Source organism: Leucopleurus acutus, assembly GCF_964270905.1.
Source record: "Leucopleurus acutus genome assembly, chromosome: 18".
NCBI lineage: Eukaryota > Metazoa > Chordata > Mammalia > Artiodactyla > Delphinidae > Leucopleurus > Leucopleurus acutus.
Window position 1 is genome coordinate 32,796,965 of NC_139160.1, and position 21,259 is coordinate 32,818,223.

Sequence of the window (21,259 nt, forward strand, 5' to 3'; positions counted from 1 at the left end):
GCCAAGAAGAGCCAGGACAATTTTGAAGAAGGGAAGGGGGTCCTAGATATGAAGGCTTATTATACAGTTATATTAATTAAGACAGTGGATATAAATGCAGAGCTAGACAAACAGACCAATGGACAAAATCAAACCTCAGAAACAAACCTACATATGAGCAATACCTTGATGTATAACAGTGGTGTTATTACAAATGATGGACAAGAATGGCTATTCAATAAATTCTGCTAAAAAAACTAGTTATCCATGTAGGAAAAGTATTGGATCCAATCTCTCACGTCAGACATAAAGATATCATAATTCTAACAATTTTAGGAATGTAGAAGAACAGATCTATAATGTCAGGATAGAGAAGGATTTCTTAAATAATATAGTTATGACATATTTAAGACCGTTTAAAAATCAAAATGGAGCAACTATGGCTCAGGCATCCAAAATGGAGCCAGACCATTGTTGATGTGGTTTCAGACACATTCCTGCATCTCTAAGAACTTGAATTTTCTCTGAATTGTATCAAATTCAAGAACAGGACCAGTCATTTCAAAACAATATCTCCTAGTATCTGCTAGCTGCACCCTTGTAGTTTTCTAACAGAGAAGAACAAACCTGACTCCATATTGTATCTATTCCTTTAGCTCTAACCTCTGTGCTCTGTTGCCTTGCTTAGTCATGCTGACTGTGCACCTTTGTAAAAGAAGTTGCCTATAGCCTGAAATATACATGATAGCCCATTCTTAAGGGTCTGCCTCCCAGGCTTGACCTTTAAGGTATAAAACTTTCATTCCTACAGAGATAAAAAGTTTCGGAACAGAAATAACATTTGTCTTGTTGAAGATTTACAGGAACATTGTGATCAGACCTAAGTGGACAGCTGCAAGAACAAGGGATTCCTGCATCAAGAAGTTTGCAAAACCAGCCACACCTCCACCTTTTTTTAGTATAGAAGCCTGAATTCTAACTCAGGTAAGATGGTTCTTTGGGACCCTAGTCCACCATCTTCTAGGTCTGCTGGCTTTCTGAATAAAGTCACTATTCTTTGCCCCAGCACCTCAGTCTCTCCATTTATTGGCCTGTCATGCAAGGAGCAAGTTAGCAGCTTGGACTCCGTAGCAGTTTCAAAGTCTGTCCCCCTTCACAGTTATGTAATCAGTTCAGACCCCAGCCAATCCCTGATTAACAAGCACCCTTACTTCTTTCTAACTCCAGTCCTAATTCTTGACAGACAACTTATGTAAATAACCTTGCAGGTTTTTTGCCTTTATAACCCTCCCCAATTTTGTGGTCCAAAGGAACACAATTCAAATGGTCCTTGAATCTTTATCTCCTGGGCTGCAATCCTAACAAACCCTAAATAAACACCTGTTTATTCAGTCAGGTCTCTGTTTCTGAAATTTTGGTTAACAATACAAAGAGCAGAAACCATAAAAGGATTTATAAATCTGGCCACATTGATTTTTACATTTCTATACTTTCATCCATCCTACCACCCCCAAAAGGAAGTAAAAAGACAAGACTCAGACTGGGACAAGATACTTACAACTCACATAAACTGACACAAGCATTAAGGATATGTGATGAATTCTACAAATCAATAGGAAGAAGAAAAAAACCTCGACAGAAAAACTGGCAAAAGATATGAACAAGAAATTCACAGAAGAGTAAACCAAAGGGCCAATAAGTGTGTCAAGAAATGTTCAACCTCACTTATGATCAAAGAAAAAAAAATGTTTAAAGTATTAGGTAACCTGTTTATATCCAACAGACTTTCAAAACTTAAAAAGCCTTATTATACCACTGCAAACTCAGTGACATTCTACAAATTAATTCCAATCACTTGGAATCTTCAAGTGTCAAATTCAGAAGATACAAGATTAAGGACCTCTTCTAGACTGAGGAGATTTTAAAACATGACAACTGAATACAACACACAGTTCTGAACAGGATTCTTTTGCTATAAAGAGCACTGCTGGTACTACTGGTAAAACTTAAGAGCGTGAGGATTAGTTGACAGAAATTGATCAGTGTTAGCCTCCTGATGGTGGTGGTTATATTGTGGTTAAGTAGGAGGATGTCCTTTTTTGTAGACTAATACTAAAATATTAAGGGATTATGAGGCATTGAGTCAGCAACTTACCAGCAAGTAGTTCAGAAAAAAAGTTTTTTCCTGTACATTTATCATTAAGACACAGAAAACTTTTTTTTTTTTTTTTAACATATAGGAATAAAACCAACAGATTCAGGGTATTGTTCACCTTCAGGAATTAAAGAAGAATGTGATTGAAAGGAGTACACAAAGTATTTCAATTAATTATATATGTTCTATCCTTTTTTGTATACCTCACATACCCTATGTAAAAATACCACTGAACAAAAATAGATTCAACTTGAAAGTACATACTGAAAATTGTTTCAAAATTAACTTTTGAATGCCTTTAGGATTATCTATACTATGTTTCCCCACACTAAAAGCTAAAATATGTATTAAATAGTAGGTCATCTAAGCTCTTAATGCCAATAAACACTTCAAACACATGCTTAAGAGATAATGCTGATGGCATTTTATAAATGTGCTCCCTCCTACATTACAATAGAGCCTAGTAAACATCTTCCCAAGAAAAGATTAGATCATTACTATTCATACTTAAGTATTCGTGCAACTTTATTAGACCATTTCTTCCATGCTTACAAATGATGACAGGAAGTCCAGAATTTAAATAATTTTTGTTAGAGTAATTCTGTCATCATTGGCATTCATTTAATGCCTGTTGATGATCACATCTTGATAGATGACCTTTCTTGCAGCTTTCGTTCTCTCAACAGATAGTGAAAGTGAGAAAACAAAGAAAAGATATGAATGCATGAAATCTCTCTTCCTATTCACTATTTTAACATTTTTGTGTTATTTAGCAAACTGGCAATTAAAGCTAATTTCCACCTAAACACAGTATTGAAGGTGAAAAGAAATGTAAAGTGTTAGAAATCTTAAAAGTTAGAAAGATGCACCTAATTCAACAGGCAGTTATTTGCGATGATAAACCAGTTGGATGATGCTGCATGGATTTAATCTAGCAGAGAGACATATCAAAATAATAAATAAAGGATAAATTACACAAGGGACTTATACACAAGCAGCTCTGAGGGGTGAAAGATCTGTACACTGAACACTGTAAGTCACTGATGAAAAAAGCTGCAGAAGACACAAATAAAAGGAAAAATGTTCTGTGTTCTTGGGTTGGAAGAATTAGTATTGTTAAAATGTTCATCCTACTCAAAGCCATCTATATATTCAATGCAATCCCTATCAAGATTCCAATGGCATTTTTATAGAAACAGTCCTACAATTTGTATGGAACCACCAAAAACCATGAATAACCAAAGCAATCTTGAAAAAGAACAAAGCTGGAGACATCACACTTCTCAATTTCAAACTATATTACAAAGCTATAGTAATCAAAACATTATGGTACTGGTATGAAAACAAACACAAAGAACAACAGAACAGAATCAAGAGTCCAGAAATAAACCCATGCATATATGGTCAACTAATATTTGAAATGGGAGCCAACAATACTCAATGGGGAGAGATAGTCTCCTCAATAAAGGAGGAAAAACTGGATAATCACATGCAAAAAAAAAAAGAAAGAAAGCAAGAAAAGAAAGAAACTGGACTCCACCTTATACCACTCACAAAAATTAACTCAAAATGGATTAAAGACTTAAATTTAAGACCTGAAACTCTAAAACTCCTAGAAGAAAACATAGAGGAAAATCTCCTTCATGTTGGTTTTGGCAATGAGTTTTTTGAACATGACACCAAAAGCACAAGCAACAAAAACAAAAATAAACGTGAAGGATTTCATCAAATTAAACAGCTTCTGCACAGCAAAAAAAAAAAAATCAACAAAATTAAAAGGCAACTTATGAAATGGGAGAAAATATTTGCAAACCACATATCTGGTAAGAAGTTAATATCCAAAATACATAAGGAACACATATAACTCAAAAGCAAAGAAACAAAATCTGATTAAAAATGGGAAGAACTAAATAAACATTTTTCCAAAAAGGTTAAACACATGGCCAATAGGTACATGAAAAGGGACTCAACGTCATTAATCATCAGGGAAATGAAAATCAGAACCACAATGGTTATATCACCTCACATAGTCAGAATGGCTGTTTTCAAAAATATATATATCAAGTGCTGGGGAGGATGTGAAAAAAAAAGAACCCTTATGCATTGCTGGTGGAGTGTAAATTGTTATAACCACTATGGAAAATAGTACAGAGGTTCCTCAAAAAATTAAAAATAGAACTATCATATGATCCAACAATTCCACTTCAAAGGATACAAATTTACAGTTATAAAATGAATAAATTCTCAGGATGTAATGTAAAGAATGGTGACTCTAGTTTAAAAAAATATTATATAGTTGAAATTTGCTAAGAGAGTAAACCTTAAAGTTCTCACCACAGGGAAAAAAATGATAATTATGTGAGGTGATGGACGTGTTAACTGACCTTACTGTGGCAATCATCTTAAAAAATATACCTCTATCAAATCATCACATTGTATACTTTAAGTTTACACAATGTTAAATGCCAATTTTGTCTCAATAAAACTGGAAAAAAATAAGAAAATAAGTTCAGTTTCTGGTTTGTTGAGGTTTAACATTCTCTTAGAGAGCTTGATTATAGCTGCTCTTTGTAGAAGACACAGCAAAGGGTCAGAATATAGGGAATATTCTACAGTATGAAAGGGCTCCAATCCCCTAGAAGGAGTGTGTAGGAAACAATTGATAAAGAAAAGACAAGAGGGACAGAGGCAACACTCAGAGGAAATAAAAAGAAGAGGAGGCATGGAAAGTAAACTGGTATGAATTGGCTAGAGAGGAGAAAAATCAGGAAAAGGAAAAAAGTGTCACGGTACCCAAAGGAAAAAGAGAAACACAAACAAGAGGTCAGCTGTGCTGTGTTACATGTTGCAAACAGGATCTGATGATTGGAAAGCCACTTACAGTTAGAGGGGTAAACATCTACAGCAAAACAACAGCAAAAATGAAAAGCTATTGGTAGAAAGAGCCAGAGTAAACTATTCTTTGTGGAGGACAGGCTCTGAATGGAACAAGATAAAGGACAGGAGCTGTGGTAAAGGACACATGAGCTTCCCATGGACAGGATATGGATCCCAGGGAGAATCAGGTCCGGGCCATCTAAGAGATACTGCATCCCAAAGGTAACCCCACCAGAGGAATGGTTTCATGGAAGCCTGGGGCAGAAGGCCAAAGGAGACGTCACCAGTGACAAGGGAATTATAGGTGAGACTGGGAGCAGGGGAGCCATGAAAATACCATAGGAGAAAGGAATCCACATTTGTAATCCCCTAACCTCTGACAGGCAAAATGGTCCCCCAAAGATATCCATGCCCTAAGCCCTGGCTTCTGTAAATACGTCAAATGACATGGCAAAAGGGACTCTGCAGATGTAATTAAGGTTACAAACTTTAAAACAGGGAAATTATTTTGGATTTTCTGGGTGAGCCCAAGCTAATACATAAACCCTAAAAAGCAGAAGACTTTCTCCAGATGGAGGCAAGAGATGCCACAGAAGGGGAATTCAGAGAAATTCTAAGTGTGAGATGGATGTGATGTATCTGAGATGTAAGGGCCCATGTGAAGGATAGGAAAGAGGCCTCTCAAAGCTAAGGCAGCCCCCAGAGGACAATCAGGGAGAAAACTGGGACCTCAGTCCTACAACATCAGGGAACTGGACTCTGCCAACAAAATGAAATCAGAAGAGGATTCTCCCCAAAGCCTCTGATAAGAGCCTCTGACACCGACTTCAGCCTTGTCAGCCTACAGAAACCAGCTAAGTCGACCTGGACTTCAGCCTACAGAACTATGAGACAATACAATGGTGTGGTTTTAGCCACCAAATCTGTGGCAATTTGTCACGGCCAGCAATAAAACTAACACAACATCCCACGGCACCAGTGCTAGATTATAAATACCCTCAGCCAGAAAAGTATTTTTATTCCTCCTCCCCTCATCTCCAATGTCATCCTGGAGGAGACAGGTTCAGTCTGGAGAGCAGGAAAGAAGGGAACTGCAGTGTGGGGAAACAGAGCAGAGCCCACCAGAGCCCCAAGCACGGCCCCAAGCATGGCCCCAAGCACGGCCACAACCACGGCCCCAAGCACAGCCACTACCACAGCCCCAAGCACAGCCACGACCACAGCCCCAAGCACGGGCCTGACCACGGCCCCAAGCCCAGCCACGACCATGACCACAGCCTGCACTGGAGGCTTTAAGTGGAGCAGCCTTGAAAGAGGGAAAGTGAGAGGCTTTCTCTGGATAAAAGTTAACTTATTTAAATTAAACTAGGGTTTTCATTATCTGAAAGCAAACAGAAAACTCTGGGACCTACGGTGAATTTTATCCAGGGGCAGGAAAGAATAAGCTGAAAGAGCTGGTTTAAAGGGGCAATGGCTGGAACAAACAAGTCACTTTCAATCTGTACCTACCATGTTCACCTCGGTCAAAAAGCCAGCTACACAGATCTACTGTGAGTTCAAGAGCAACCACTGAAATTTGACGTCCATAAATCAAAGCTGTATACACAGCAATGCTCACACAACTATTTCACATATCTAAGATCTAAAGAGAAACCAAGATGAGCTTTCAGATAAAAACTCTGCTTTCACTGGATGACAAACAGGAAAAAAAGCCCTTAAGAAGTAGCATAACTAAAAATTCATCACTACTTTTAAAAAGTGCACTGAAAATGTTACCCAGCGACCAACTAAATTAATTTCCTAAATAAAAGTGAAATGAGTACAAATGTTGAAGGATTACACTGTACTTCGCATTCATTAAGTAATCAAGTCAACACACTGTCTTTCAAAGGACCGTCTTGAGGAGGGAAAAGAGGTGTTCTTCAAAACAAAGTTTTACTTCATGTAAAAAATCATCTAAGTACCTTTGATAACGTTAAACAAGATTTTTTTAAACTGTACAATGCCAAAACAAAGAATCTAGATACAACTTCTAAATGAAACCTCATTTTGGCAAATGCCAAAAAATGAAAATGGCAGATTATTCAATGTTGCTTCCTCAAAAGAATTTTTATTAATAAAAATGGTACAGATAGGTGCAAGCCAAAAATAAAACGCAACCTAAATCTAGCATCCTCCCCAGATATAAAAACAGCTTTAAATTTGTCAAAGATGTGGTATCCCACCTGACAAGCCTGAGAAATATCACTAGTCCACATTTAAAGTTGAAAGACCCTTCTCAGCTTTAGAATCTCCAGCAGGTTTTCCCTGCATGGACCACTGTGATATGGTCAAGGTATCAGAAAGGGAGAAAAAAAAAAAAAAAACTTTATTTTTTTTAAAGTCTTTAGTTGTGACAAACTCACTCATTAGCAAATTGGGCAGCCCTGAGAAAGCAATCATTCATTTTACTTCTGCTGAGTAAAGTGAGTTTGACTGCAAAAGGTCTTCTGCCAACAAGGAGACCTGTTTAAGATTTAACAAGTGGGGCTTCCCTGGTAGTGCAGTGGTTAGGAATCCGCCTGACAATGCAGGGAACACAGGTTTAAGCCCTGGTCCAGGAAGATCCCACATGCCACGGAGCAACTAAGCCCATGCACCACAACTACTGAGCCTGCGCTCTAGAGCCCGCAAGCCACAACTACTGAAGCCCGCGTGCCTAGAGCCCATGCTCCACAACAAGAGAAGCCACCGCGATGAGAAGCCCGCACACTGCAACGAAGAGTGGCCCCCGCTCACCGCAACTAGAGAAAGCCCGCGGGCAGCAACAAAGACCCAACACAGCCAAAAATAAATAAATAAAATTAATTAATTAATGTAAAATTTTTTAAAAAAAGATTTAACAAGTGATCTGGCCCAGTTATTAAAATGTGTACACACTTCAAAAATGCCAAAATCCATCTGCCCTGTTCATACAATTAAAATTGATACTCTTAGCTAGGAGAAGGGTAAGAAAGACTAACAGAAACATACTTCTAAAGTCATCATGTTCAGAACAGAATACCATCAACTATGTTCTGTACTTCCTAGGTAGTTGTACTTTAACAACTACTAGCTGCGGTAAGCCTCCATAAATGTCTAACATCACTGGCCTACTTGCTTTACTTACTCAGATGACACCAGCAATTATGAACCAAAAGAAAAATTTTTCTTAACAAGGTAGTCACAAGTGAACCAAAAAAGTACCATTCCAGAATCTCACAGATAATTTAGGTAGTGGTTCCACATATGATACGTGAATGAGGGGGCACTTTATTATCTTGAGTCCTCAAAGGTAGTCTTGAAAAAATCTACCTTATACAAGTCTCATTGACAGATGCAAAGGCTAGCAAAAATGGTTACGTTCTTTTGTTCTAGACTGAAATTATATCAACTTGTGGTGATAAAAGAATTACAAAGGCACACCCCAAATTCAGTGAGTTCAAGTGCAGATTTAACTGTTGCAGGACTATGCAAACCTGGTTATCGTGAGAACTGAGAAAGGACTCAAACAAGGTCCAAAAATCAGCACACTTAACAATGCACACAGCAGAGAGCTGTGACCGTCATTCTCAAACGCAACCGACCCAGACAGACCACTTAGATAATCCATTTAAGGCAAAAAGTATATCATTTGATACTTTAGAGGTTTACGTTTTTATGTATTTCTGTGTAAAACAACTGGTATGACATTTTTCTTCGGATTCTTAATTTTGTAATCCTAAAACTCTCTACGCCTTAAGTACTATCTTAGTGACATCAGAAATCACCTATGGAACCTGAGTTTCAGATGTGTGGTTCCATTAACATGAGCCGAAGCAAAGGCTTTTTTTTACATCAAATGTTATATAAGGAATCAAAATTCTTACCATCATCTTTTCAAAAAGCTCTAAGATTTCCTTCTCTGACAGTGGCTTTGGAATGTTTTCATTCATCTCTGAAGAGCAATCATTGCTTGAAAATGCAGTCTTCAGGTTGGAAAGTGGAGTCCTTTCTTTCTTGCTCCCTGGAATTCTTATGCTGGCAAATCTGTCCAGCTATGAAGAAAGATAAAATAAATAGCACACACGTAAGTATTCTCTTCTCCAACATTATTTACCTAATTCCCAAAATGAAAAAACAAACAGGGTCAATTACATTATCACTGTGATTTCATCAGGAGGCTTTCAATTAATTCAGCACTTAATCTTTAAAATTAAAAGAAATAATAAATATAAAAATAAAAGTCTTCATAACCATCCTGTCTAAAGGCAGAAGAGATACACAACCTCAAAAGATTCCTTCTAATCTTAAGATTATAGAATTAAGAGTCTAATGAGTGACGTTTGCTTTACAGATTAACAAATTAAGCATTTTTACAAAGGTAACTTAGCTAATTTAGTGGTTGGCATTCTAACTAGTACTCAGTGTCCTGCCCCCCAGCCCCTCATCCAGTGTCCTTTTCATAGTACAGACTATGGGATGGGGAGGTGGGGGAGCAGGGCATGATTTAGGCATTTTAAAAATTGACTTTTACTTACACCTCCATAACTTGTTGGCCTGATAGACATCACATTTCTCTTTATTCAGGTTGGTCTGTATTTGAACTTCATGAACAACTATAGAGTAGCTAAAGCCTCAGGAAATAAAACTGGATTTTTGCTGCAATGAGATTTCTTCTACAATTATATCATCAAATAGTCCACGGATATTTGAAAATGCATAGACTAGTTTACAAAGTTAATTGTTCATTCATTGAAAATTGCTTGAATTTCTCAAGTTCTATTCCTAACAGAGAACCCAGACACATACAGTGTTTCAAGTGGTAACCAGCAAAAAAGGTAAAGAAGTGTGTACTTAAAAAGCACAATGATTCTGGAATTGTTCAGCATAACTGTGCACACATTAAGCTACTATTTTCACCATATATATGTGTAGTACATAGTCCTGTACTATTCATTGTAGTAGCTACTAGCTATGTGTGGTTATTTAAATGTAAATTAAATTTTTTAATTCAGTTCCTTAGTTGCTCTAGTCACATACCAAGTGCTCAAGAACCACAAGAGACTAGTGGTTCCCGTATTGGCCAAAGCACACAAAGTACTTTTCTATCATGACAGAAGGTTCTACTGGATAGGGCTACTACAGCCCATTAAAGAAACACTTAAAATTCTGTTTAAAAGGACAGTAAGTCACAGTATTGATTATTCACTTCACTAAAGAAATAGGACTCTTTTCAAATAATGATATGCAAAGATAATAATGTTTATCTTTCAAAATAGGTCTTGAAGTTCACTTTGGAGATAATCCCTAGGAAAAACACCATGTACTATACACTCACACATGGTCCATCTAACATGAACTAAACATTAAAGTACTAACAATATGACAGCTTCTGGCAGGATTACAAAGTAGTCACAAAACACCACTGCTCTCATCCTAACAACAAAAGAAGCCAGATACCCTACAAAATTGTACTTGCTACTGTTTTCAACCCATCAGGAAGCTGAGGAAACAAGAAAACCTGTAAGAACTAAATACTGGGACGTGACAAACTGCTTTTATCCCTGACGAACAGCTGAAGAAAAATAAAGGTAAAGAAAAACCAGCCAAGTCTTTTTTATGAACTTTGACAGCTGCATGGGTACTAGCATGAGAGATTAGAATTCCAAGGGCCTCGGTCATGAAGCCTCAACCATGGAGCAAGTCTGCACCCTCCTACCAACTCTTTCCCTCAAGTCTTCACCAGCTACACGGGGTAGGAGGCCAATGGCTGGGGGCAGAGCAGGAAAGCTGAGTGGGATGCTTGCTCCCTGAGGCATGAAAGGTCTCTCCCAATGCAAAGGAGCTGCTCTCCGAAGGCTCTGGACCAGACAGAAGACCTGAGAGAAATCTAGGCCTTCTGAGAGCACACAACAGCTGAGCACAGCTGACAGAGAGCACACGAAGGCTGGGAGCAGGATAACAGGTCTCTCTGAAGAAACAGAGAGACAGCAATGGAACTGAAAACAAAAAAGAGAATGCTACAGTAACCCTAAAGATGGGCATCAGGACTTTAAAGCAGAAAGAAATATTCCACGGTTTTCAAAGCTAAAGTTCAGTTGTAATGTCAAAAAGCAGATTTCCAGAATCTCATTAGCACTCAGATCCTAAGCCCTCAAAACATCTGAGGCCACAGATGAGCTGAATAAAAAACCGAAGCAGCAGGAAACCAAATGCAGCTCAACTAGAGATCACAGTGACTCAGACCCCATTCCAACAGCCTGAAAGAAGGGCATGCCCTTTCTTGGAAGCAAATATTATTTAATTTCTACTGTAATTAAATAAAATGTCCACCATACAATCAAATATTGCTAGACACACAAAGGAGCGAGAAATGCACCCATAGTCAAAAGAAATCACCTAGAGATGGCCCAGAGGGTAGAATTACTAAACAGACTACTTAAAATAAGATTTATAAAAATATGCTAAAGGATATAATGAAGAGTGGCCATCATGCATGAAGGATGGAGAATTTCAGCAGCAAACCATGGATACTATTTTTTTTAAACTATTAGAATGAAAAATGTATCAGAAATGAAGAGTTCATTAGATGGCCTGAACATTGCTGAGGAAAGAATTGGTGAACCTAAACACATATCAATAGAAAGAATCTAAACTGAAACAAAAAGGAAAAAAAAAAATGGGAAAAGGGAAAAAAAAGAATAGAGTAACCACAATCCGTGATACAATATTAAATGTTGTAACACAAGTGTAACTGGGGTCCAGAAGCAGAAGAGAGAGGATAGATAGATAGATAGATAGATAGACAGACATATACATATATCAATTCACAGATCCAAGAAGCTCAGCAAACCCCAGAAAGAATACTAAAATAACAAACAAAAACCAAACAAACAAAAACAGCTAGGAGCCTCATAGTCAAACTGCTGAAAATTAAAAATAAATGGCAAACCACAAAAGTACAGCCAGAGAAAAGAAGACATTATATATAAAACAAAAATGATACAAATGAAAATTTCTCACCAGAAACAATGCCAGCAAAAGACAATGGAATGGCATCTTTGAGGTACTGAAAGAAAAATACCCTTATCCTAGAATTCTATGTTTAGTAAAAATACTTTTCATAAATAGAAGCAAAAGAAAGGCATTTCCAGACAGACAAAAGCTAGAGAATCTGTCGGCAGCAGATCTCCTCTACAAAAAGTGTCAAAAGAAGCTTTTCAGGCAGAATTGATGGAAATGGAATCCCATATTTACAAAAAGAAATGAAGAGCAATGGAGAGGTTGCTCTATTAGAAGTTGGTGATACAAAGATAAATGAGCTATTTAGAACGTAAATAACAAATAACAGTCCAGTGGAGGAGACAAGCACATAGACAGGTAATTATAAAGCTATGTAGACAATGTAGCAAGAAGTGTATACAGTGTATCACAGTAGCAAAGAAGAGGGCCCTCTAGCTCACCAACATAAACTTTCCCTGCTTTGAAATAACCCAGAATCATAAAATTATCTCCACATGAATATATGTCCAGAAGTTATGTCTCTATGTACGTCAGTACTCCAATCCTTGATACTTGTTTTAAAAAACTAGGGACACCCAACAGCTGTTTTAAGAAATGGGGCTGGTTCCTCTGTCTGTCTTCTGAAACACTACTTCATTGCCATCATTTCTATACATGTAATATCAATTCTTGAGTGTAGAAACTATGCTAACTCCTCTTCACACACACACAAAAAAAGTTAATTAATATGCTAAACTTATAATGAAGTGAAATTAAGCAAAACATCATTAATGCAACATCAATATTATAAATGTAAACATGTCAATGAATGGGAATAGTAAGTTTAAGCAATTCACAAGCTAATTTGTGAATACTTAACTTCCAACAGTGTAGAAGAAATCAAAATTTTAGTTTTCACCAAAAGTCACAATTTTTTTAAATAAAAATCTCTGAAAGTCATAAAAATAACAATGACTAATATTTATAGAGCCCCTTCTGTATCTACACACTGTGCTAAGAGCTTGAAATGAAGCATCAGGTTGAATGTATTTGTTTAATCCTTCAATGAGGAAACTATATGTTTAAATAACAAAGAACAAGCTCCAAAACACTTTTAAACATAAAAATGCCATAGTATTTAGCATAAAAAATAGCATAAAGAAAAAAAACATCAACCCATTATGTTTTTAGATGTAGGACTGCATTTGTATCAATAAACAATACCAGAATTTGTACAATAATACAAAATCAGCACACCTCCCCCACATGCTTAGCACCTAAACTCTGCAGGAGGGTTGTCTTCTATCCAAGTGTTAAAACAAATGTGCACTGGGCCACTAGCCTAGCTAAATAAGGGCAAGATAGGAAAAATTAGCATATTCCTTTTCTAACTTCTAACTCTATAAAGATGAAAAAAATCAGTGTTTCATAATTTCAATGCTTTTATTTATTTTCCCTGATTAGAAAGGAATGAAAGACAAAATAAGGAAGGAGCCGTGGGAGAAAAATAAATACAATCCTTCTATATTAGAACAGTAAACTGAATTTGTTGAATACCTCGGGCTTAAAGTAAAAGCATTCCCAGGTATGTGATGCTCTATTGAGCACTACAAGTAGTTTCCAAATAATCTGGGCACTATTACAAGCTAGGTACAGAGTGAACATTACTATCAAATCAGTGTAAATGTTCTAAAGAAGTTTCATTTATTTTAAGGGATGACTATGACTCCACACATAAATGGGGGGAAAAAAACCACTCCTAATTTATCTTTCATGGAATTACACATACAATTTGCTTAAACCACGACACAAGAGAACATAAAAGCAAACTTCTAAAACACTTTTGTACATAAAAACACGATAGAAATCCCCATCATACTAACTGTAAGTCGATTGTTATTTAATTTGGCAATTTCACCGCAAGTGTATGTGTTTTACAATGTGTACTTGGACTGCTACTCCTAATTTCACCTGAAATTCTCTTAAAGTTCAGCTAGAAACACAACCCAAGCAGGTGAAGTACACAATCTGCCTTTGTTGAAGAACTGGTTAAATACACAGAAGACTCGGGGAATCCTATTATAATGCTGTTTGGAGGTGGTACACAACACAATTAATATGGCTTCAGCTGTGTCTGGGGTGCACTGGGTTTTGTAAATTAATATCACTTATCTTCAGGGGAAGGTAAATGAGCACTCTACTGAGTATTATACTGATAATCAGTAATGACAGTTTTAAAAAATTTAAAACTCTATCTGGATGTTTAGCTATTGTATAACACTGTAAGAGTGAAAAAACAGTTTTTACTGTTACAATGTTTTAAATGCTAACAGAGCAGTGATTATTTTTAATTTAAAAACAAAAGGCAGGGGAGGAGCTTCAAGATGGCAGAAAGTAAGACGTGGAGATCACCTTCCTCCCCACAAATACCTCAGAAATACATCTACATGTGGAACAACTGCTACAAAACACCTATTGAACGCTGGCAGAAGACCTCAGACCTCCCAAAAGGCAAGAAACTCCCCCACGTACCTGGGCAGGGCAAAAGAAAAAAGGAACAGAGACAAAAAGAATAGGGACGGGACCTGCACCAGTGGGAGGGAGCTGTGAAGGAGGAAAGGTTTCCACACAATAGGAAGCCCCTTCACGGGCGGAGACTGCAGGTGGCGGAGGGGGAAAGCTTCAGAGCCGCGGAGGAGAGCACAGCAACAGGGGTGCGGAGGGCAAAGCGGAGAGATTCCCACACAGAGGATCGGTGCCGACCTGCACTCACCAGCCCGAGAGGCTTGTCTGCTCACCCACCGGGGCGGGTGGGGGCTGGGAGCTGAGGCTTGGGCTTCGGTCCGATCGCTGGGAGAGAACTGGGGTTGGCTGTGTGAAAGCCTGAAGGGGACTAGTGCGCCCTAGGTAGCCAGGAGGGAGTCCGGCAAAGTCTGGAGCTGCCGAAGAGGCAAGAGACTTTTTCTTGCCTCTTTGTTTCCTGGTGCGCGAGGAGAGGGGATTAAGGGCGCCACTTAAAGGAGCTCAGGAGACGGGTGCAAGCCGCGGCTATCAGCGCGGACCCCAGGAACGGGCATGAGACGCTAAGGCAGCTGCTGCTGCCGCCACCAAGAAGCCTGTGTGCAAGCACAGGTCACTATCCACACAGCCCCTCCCGGGAGCCTGTGCAGCCCGCCTCTGCCAGGGTCCCGAGATCCAGGGACAACTTCCCCGGGAGAACACATGGCACACCTCAGGCTAGTGCAATGTCACGATGGCTCTGCCACCGCAGGCTCGCCCTGCATCCGTACCCCTCCCTCCCCTAGTGAGAGGCCTGAGTGAGACAGAACCCCCGAATCAGCTGCTCCTTTAACCCCATCCTGTCTGAGCGAAGAACAGACGCCTGCAGGAGATCTACACGCAGAGGCGGGGCCAAATCCAAACCTGAACTCCGGGAGCTGTGCGAACAAAAAGGGAAATTTCTCCCAGCAGCCTCAGAAGCAGCGGATTAAATCTCCACAATCAACTTGATTTACCCCGCATCTGTGTAAAACCTGAATGGACAAGGAACCATCCGAAATTGAAGAGGTGGACTTTGGGAGCAACGATGTATATATATTTTTTTCCCTTTTTCTCTTTTTGTGAGTGTGTATGTGTATGCTTCTGTGTGTGATTTTGTCTGTATAGCTTTGCTTTTACCATTTGACCTAGGGTGCTGTCTGTCCGTTTTTTCGTTCTTATATTTTTTAATTAAAAATTTATTTTCTTAATAATTATTTTTTGTTTAAATAACTTTTTTTTATTTTATTTTAATCTTCTTCTTTCTTTCTTATTTTTTCTCCCTTTTATTCTGAGCCATGTGGATGGAAAGGCTCTTGGTGCTCCAGCCAGGCATCACAGTGGGGCCACTAGGTGTGAGAGCCAAGTTCAGGACACTGCTCCACAACAGACCTCCCAGCTGCACATAATATCAAACGGCAAAAATCTCTCTGACATCTCCATCTCAAGGCCAAGACCCAGCTCCACTCAACGACCAGCAAGCTACACTGCTGGACACCCTATGCCAAACAACTAGCAAGACAGGAACACAACACCATCCATTAGCAGAGAGGCTGCCTAAAATCATAATAAGGCCACAGACACCCCAAACATACCACCAGATGTGGACCTGCCACCAGAAAGACAAGATCCAGCCTCATCCACCAGAACACAGGCACCATTCCCCTCCACGAGGAAGCCTACACAATGCACTGAACCAACCTTAGCCACTGGGGACAGACACCAAAAACAACAGGAACTACGAACCTGCAGCCTACAAAAAGGAGACCCCAAACACAGTAAGATAAGCAAAATAAGAAGACAGAAAAACACACAGCAGATGAAGGAGCAAGATAAAAACCCACCAGACCTAACAAATGAAGAGGAAATAGGCAGGCTACCTGAAAAATAATTCAGAATAATGATAGTAAAGATGATCCAAAATCTTGGAAACAGAATAGAGAAAATATAAAAATCGTTTAACAAGGACCTAGAAGAACTAAAGAGCAAACAAACAATGATGAACAACACAATAAATGAAATTTAAAATTCTCTAGAAGAGATCAATAGCAGAATAACTGAGGCAGAAAAACGGATAAGTGACCTAGAAGATAAAACAGTGGAAATAACTACTGCAGAGCACAATAAAGAAAAAGGAATGAAAAGAATTGAGGACAGTCTCAGAGACCTCTGGGACAACATTAAACACACCAACATTCGAATTATAGGGGTTCCAGAAGAAGAAGAGAAAAAGAAAGGGACTGAGAAAATATTTGAAGAGATTATAGTTGAAAACTTCCCTAATATGGGAAAGGAAATAGTTAATCAAGTCCAGGAAGCACAGAGAGTCCCATACAAGATAAATCCAAGGAGAAACATGCCAAGACACATATTAATCAAACTATCAAAAATTAAATACAAAGAAAAAAAATTAAAAGCAGCAATGGAAAAACAACACGTAAGGGAATCCGCATAAGGTTAACAGCTGATCTTTCAGCAGAAATTCTGCAAGCCAGAAGTGATTGGCAGGACATATTTAAAGTGATGAAGGAGAAAAACCTACAACCAAGACTACTCTACCCAGCAAGGGTCTCGTTCAGATTTGATGGAGAAATTAAAACTTTTACAGACAAGCAAAAGCTAAGAGAACTCAGCATCACCGAACCAGCTTTGCAACAAATGCTATAAGAACTTCTCTAGGCAGGAAACACAAGAGAAGGAAAAGACCTACAATAATAAACCCAAAACAATTAAGAACATGGTAATAGGAACATACATATCGATAATTACCTTAAATGTAAATGGATTAAATGCTCCAACCAAAAGACATAGACTGGCTGAGTGGATACAAAAACAAGACCCATATATATGCTGTCTACAAGAGACCCACTTCAGACCTGGGACACATACAGACTGAAAGTGAGGGGATGGAAAAAGATATCCCATGCAAATGGAAATCAAAAGAAAGCTGGAGTAGCAATTCTCATATCAGACAAAATAGACTTTAAAACAAAGACTATTACAAGAGACAAAGAAGGACACTACATAATGATCAAGGTATCAATCCAAGAAGAAGATATAACAATTGTAAATATTTATGCACCCAACATGGGAGCACCTCAATACATAAGGCAAATACTAACAGCCATAAAATGGGAAATCGACAGTAACACAATCATAGTAGGGGACTTTACCACCCCACTTTCACCAATGGACAGATCATCCAAAATGAAAATAAATGATGAAATACAAGCTTTAAATGATATATTAAACAAGATAGACTTAATTGATATTTATAGGATATTCCATCGAAAAACAACAGAATACACATTCTTGTGAAGTGCTCATGGAACATTCTCCAGGATAGATCCTATCTTGGGTCACAAATCAAGCCTTGGTAAATTTAAGAAAATTGAAATTGTATCAAGTATCTTTTCCAACCACAACACTATGAGACCATATATCAATTACAGGAAAAAAATCTGTAAGAAATACAAACACATGGAGGCTAAACAACACACTACTTAATAACCAAGAGATCACTCTAGAAATCAAACAGGACATCAAAAAATACCTAGAAGCAAATGACAATGAAAACACAATGACCCAAAAGCTATGGGATGCAGCAAAAGCAGTTCTAAGAGGGAACTTTATAGCTATACAATCCTACCTTAAGAAATAAGAAACATCTCAATTAAACAATCTAACCTTATACATAAAGCAATTAGAGAAAGAAGACCAAAAAACCCCCCAAAGTTAGCAGAAGGAAAGAAATCATAAAGATCAGATCAGAAATAAAGGAAAAAGAAATGAAGGAAACGATAGCAAAGATCAATAAAACTAAAAGCTGGTTCTGGGCTTCCCTGGTGGCGCAGTGGTTGAGAGTCCGCCTGCCGATGCAGGGGACACGGGTTCATGCCCCGGTCCAGGAAGATCCCACATGCCGCGGAGCGGCTGGGCCCGTGAGCCATGGCCACTGAGCCTGGGCGTCCAGAGGCTGTGCTCCGCAACGGGAGAGGCCACAACAATGAGAGGCCTGCGTACCTCAAAAAAAAAAAAAAAAATCCTTAGTAAAAAGTTGGTTCTTTGAGAAGATAAACAAAATTGATAAACCATTAGCCAGACTTACCAAGAAAAACAGGGAGAAGACTCAAAACAATAGAATTAGAAATGAAAAAGGAGAAGTAACAACTGACACTGCAGAAATACAAACGATCATGAGACATTACTACGAGCAACTCTATGCCAATAAAACGGACAACCTGGAAAAAATGGAAAAATTCTTAGAAATGCACAACGTTCTGACACTGAACCAGGAAGAAATACAAAGTATGAACAGACCAATCACAAGCACCGAAATTGAAACTGTGATTGAAAATCCTCCAACACACAAAAGTCAAGGACCAGATGGCTTCGCAGGGGAATTCTATCAAACATTTAGAGAAGAGTTAACACCTATCCTTCTCAAACTCTTCCAAAATATAGCAGAGGGAGGAACACTCCCAAACTCATTCTACGAGGCCACCATCACTCTGATACCAAAACCAGACAAAGATGTCATAAAGAAAGAAAACTACAGGCCAATATCACTGATGAACATAGATGCAAAAACCCTCAACAAAAAACTAGCAAAGAGAACCCAACAGCGTATTAAAAGGATCATACACTATGATCAAGTGGGGTTTACCCCAGGAATGCAAGGATTCTTCAATATACACAAACCAATCAATGTGATACACCATATTAACAAACTGAAGAAGGAAAACCATATGATCATATCAATAGATGCAGAAAAAGCTTTTGACAAAATTCAACACCTACTTATGATAAAAAAAAAAACCCTCCAGAAAGTAGGCATAGAGGGAAATTTCCTCAACATAATAAAGGCCATATATGACAAACCCACAGCCAACATCATCCTCAATGGTGAAAAACTGAAACCATTTCCACAAAGATCAGGAACAAGACAAGGGTGCCCACTCTCACCACTATTATTCAACATAGTTTTGGAAATTTTAGCCACAGCAATCAGAGGAGAAAAAGAAATAAAAGGAATCCAAAACACAAAAGAAGAAGTAAAGCTGTCACTGTTTGCAGGTGACATGACACTATACATAGAGAATCCTAAAGATGCCACCACAAAACTACTAGAGCTAATCAATGAATTTGGTAAAGTAGCAGGACACAAAATTAATGCACAGGAATCTCTTGCATTCCTATACACTAATGATGAAAAATCTGAAAGAGAAATTAAGAAAACACTCCCATCACCATTGCAACAAAAAGAATAAAATATCTAGGAATGAACCTACCTAAGGAGACAAAAGACCTGTATGCAAAAAATTATAAGACACTGATGAAAGCAATTAAAGATGATACAAATAGATGGAGAGATATACCATGTTCTTGGATTGGAAGAATCAACATTGTGAAAATGAGTCTACTACCCAAAGCAATCTACAGATTCAATGCAATCCCTATCAAACTACCACTGGCATTTTTCACAGAACTAAAACAAAAAATTTCACAATTTGTATGGAAACACAAAAGACCTGGAATAGGGAAAGCAATCTTGAGAAAGAAAAACGGAGCTGGAGGAATCAGGCTCCCTGACTTCAGACTATACTACAAAGCTACAGAAATCGAGAGGGTACGGTACCGGCACAAAAACAGAAATATAGATCAATGGAACAGGATAGAAAGCCCAGAGATAACCGCACACACAGATGGTCACCTTATCTTTGATAAAGGAGGCAAGAATATACAGTGAAGAAAAGACTGCCTCTTCAATAAGTGGTGCTGGGAAAACTGGACAGCTACATGTAAAAGAATGAAATTAGAACACTCCCTAACACCATACACAAAAATAATCTCAAAATGGATTAAAGATCTAAATGTAAGGCCAGACACCATCAAACTCTTAGAGGAAAACATAGGCAGAACACTCTATGACATAAATCACAGCAAGATCCTTTTTCAGCCACCTCCTAGAGAAATGGAAATAAAAACAAAAAGAAACAAATGGGACCTAATGAAACTTAAAAGGTTTTGCACAGCAAAGGAAACCATAAACAAGATGAAAAGACAACCCTCAGAATGGGAGAAAATATTTGCAAATGAAGCAACTGACAAAGCATTAATCTCCAAAACATACAAGCAACACATGCAGCTCAATATCAAAAAAACAAATAACCCATGGGCTCCCTGGTGGCACAGTGGTTGAGAGTCCGCCTGCTGATGCAGGGGACATGGGTTCGTGCCCCGGTCTGGGAAGATCCCACATGCCGCAGAGCGGCTGGGCCCGTGAGCCATGGCCGCTGAGCCTGCACGTCCAGAGCCTGTGCTCCACAATGGGAGAGGCCACAACAGTGAGAGATCCGCATACCGCAAAAAAATAAAAATAAAACAAAATAACCCAATCCAAAAATGGGCGGAAGACCTAAATAGACATTTCTCCAAAGAAGATATACAGAGTGCCAACAAACACATGAAAGAATGCTCAACATCATTACTCATTAGAGAAATGCAAATCAAAACTACCATGAGATATCATCTCACACCAGTCAGAATGGCCATCATCAAAAAATATACAAACAATAAATGCTGGAGAGGGTGTGGAGAAAAGGGAACCCTCTTGCACTGTTTGTGGGTATGTAAATTGATACAGCCACTCTGGAGAACAGTATGGAGGTTCCTTGAAAAACTGAAAATAGAACTACCATACGACCC

The 21,259-nt window shown here is 38.5% G+C and overlaps 1 protein-coding gene across 4 annotated transcripts in view; it reads right to left on the minus strand.

Moving 5' to 3' along the window:
• DIAPH3 (diaphanous related formin 3) overlaps window positions 1-21,259 on the minus strand; it is a gene marked incomplete at both ends in the record, with an annotated part of 563,043 nt that overhangs the window by 491,034 nt on the left and 50,750 nt on the right. For 3 of the 4 annotated variants that reach the window (XM_082859703.1, XM_082859702.1, XM_082859701.1), the window contains one exon: window positions 8,899-9,066. The exons of the other annotated variant lie outside the window; for it this stretch is intronic. In XM_082859703.1, coding sequence (XP_082715829.1) covers window positions 8,899-9,066 — 168 coding nt within the window. The remainder of the gene's footprint in view (window positions 1-8,898; window positions 9,067-21,259) is intronic. 4 annotated transcript variants of the gene reach the window in all.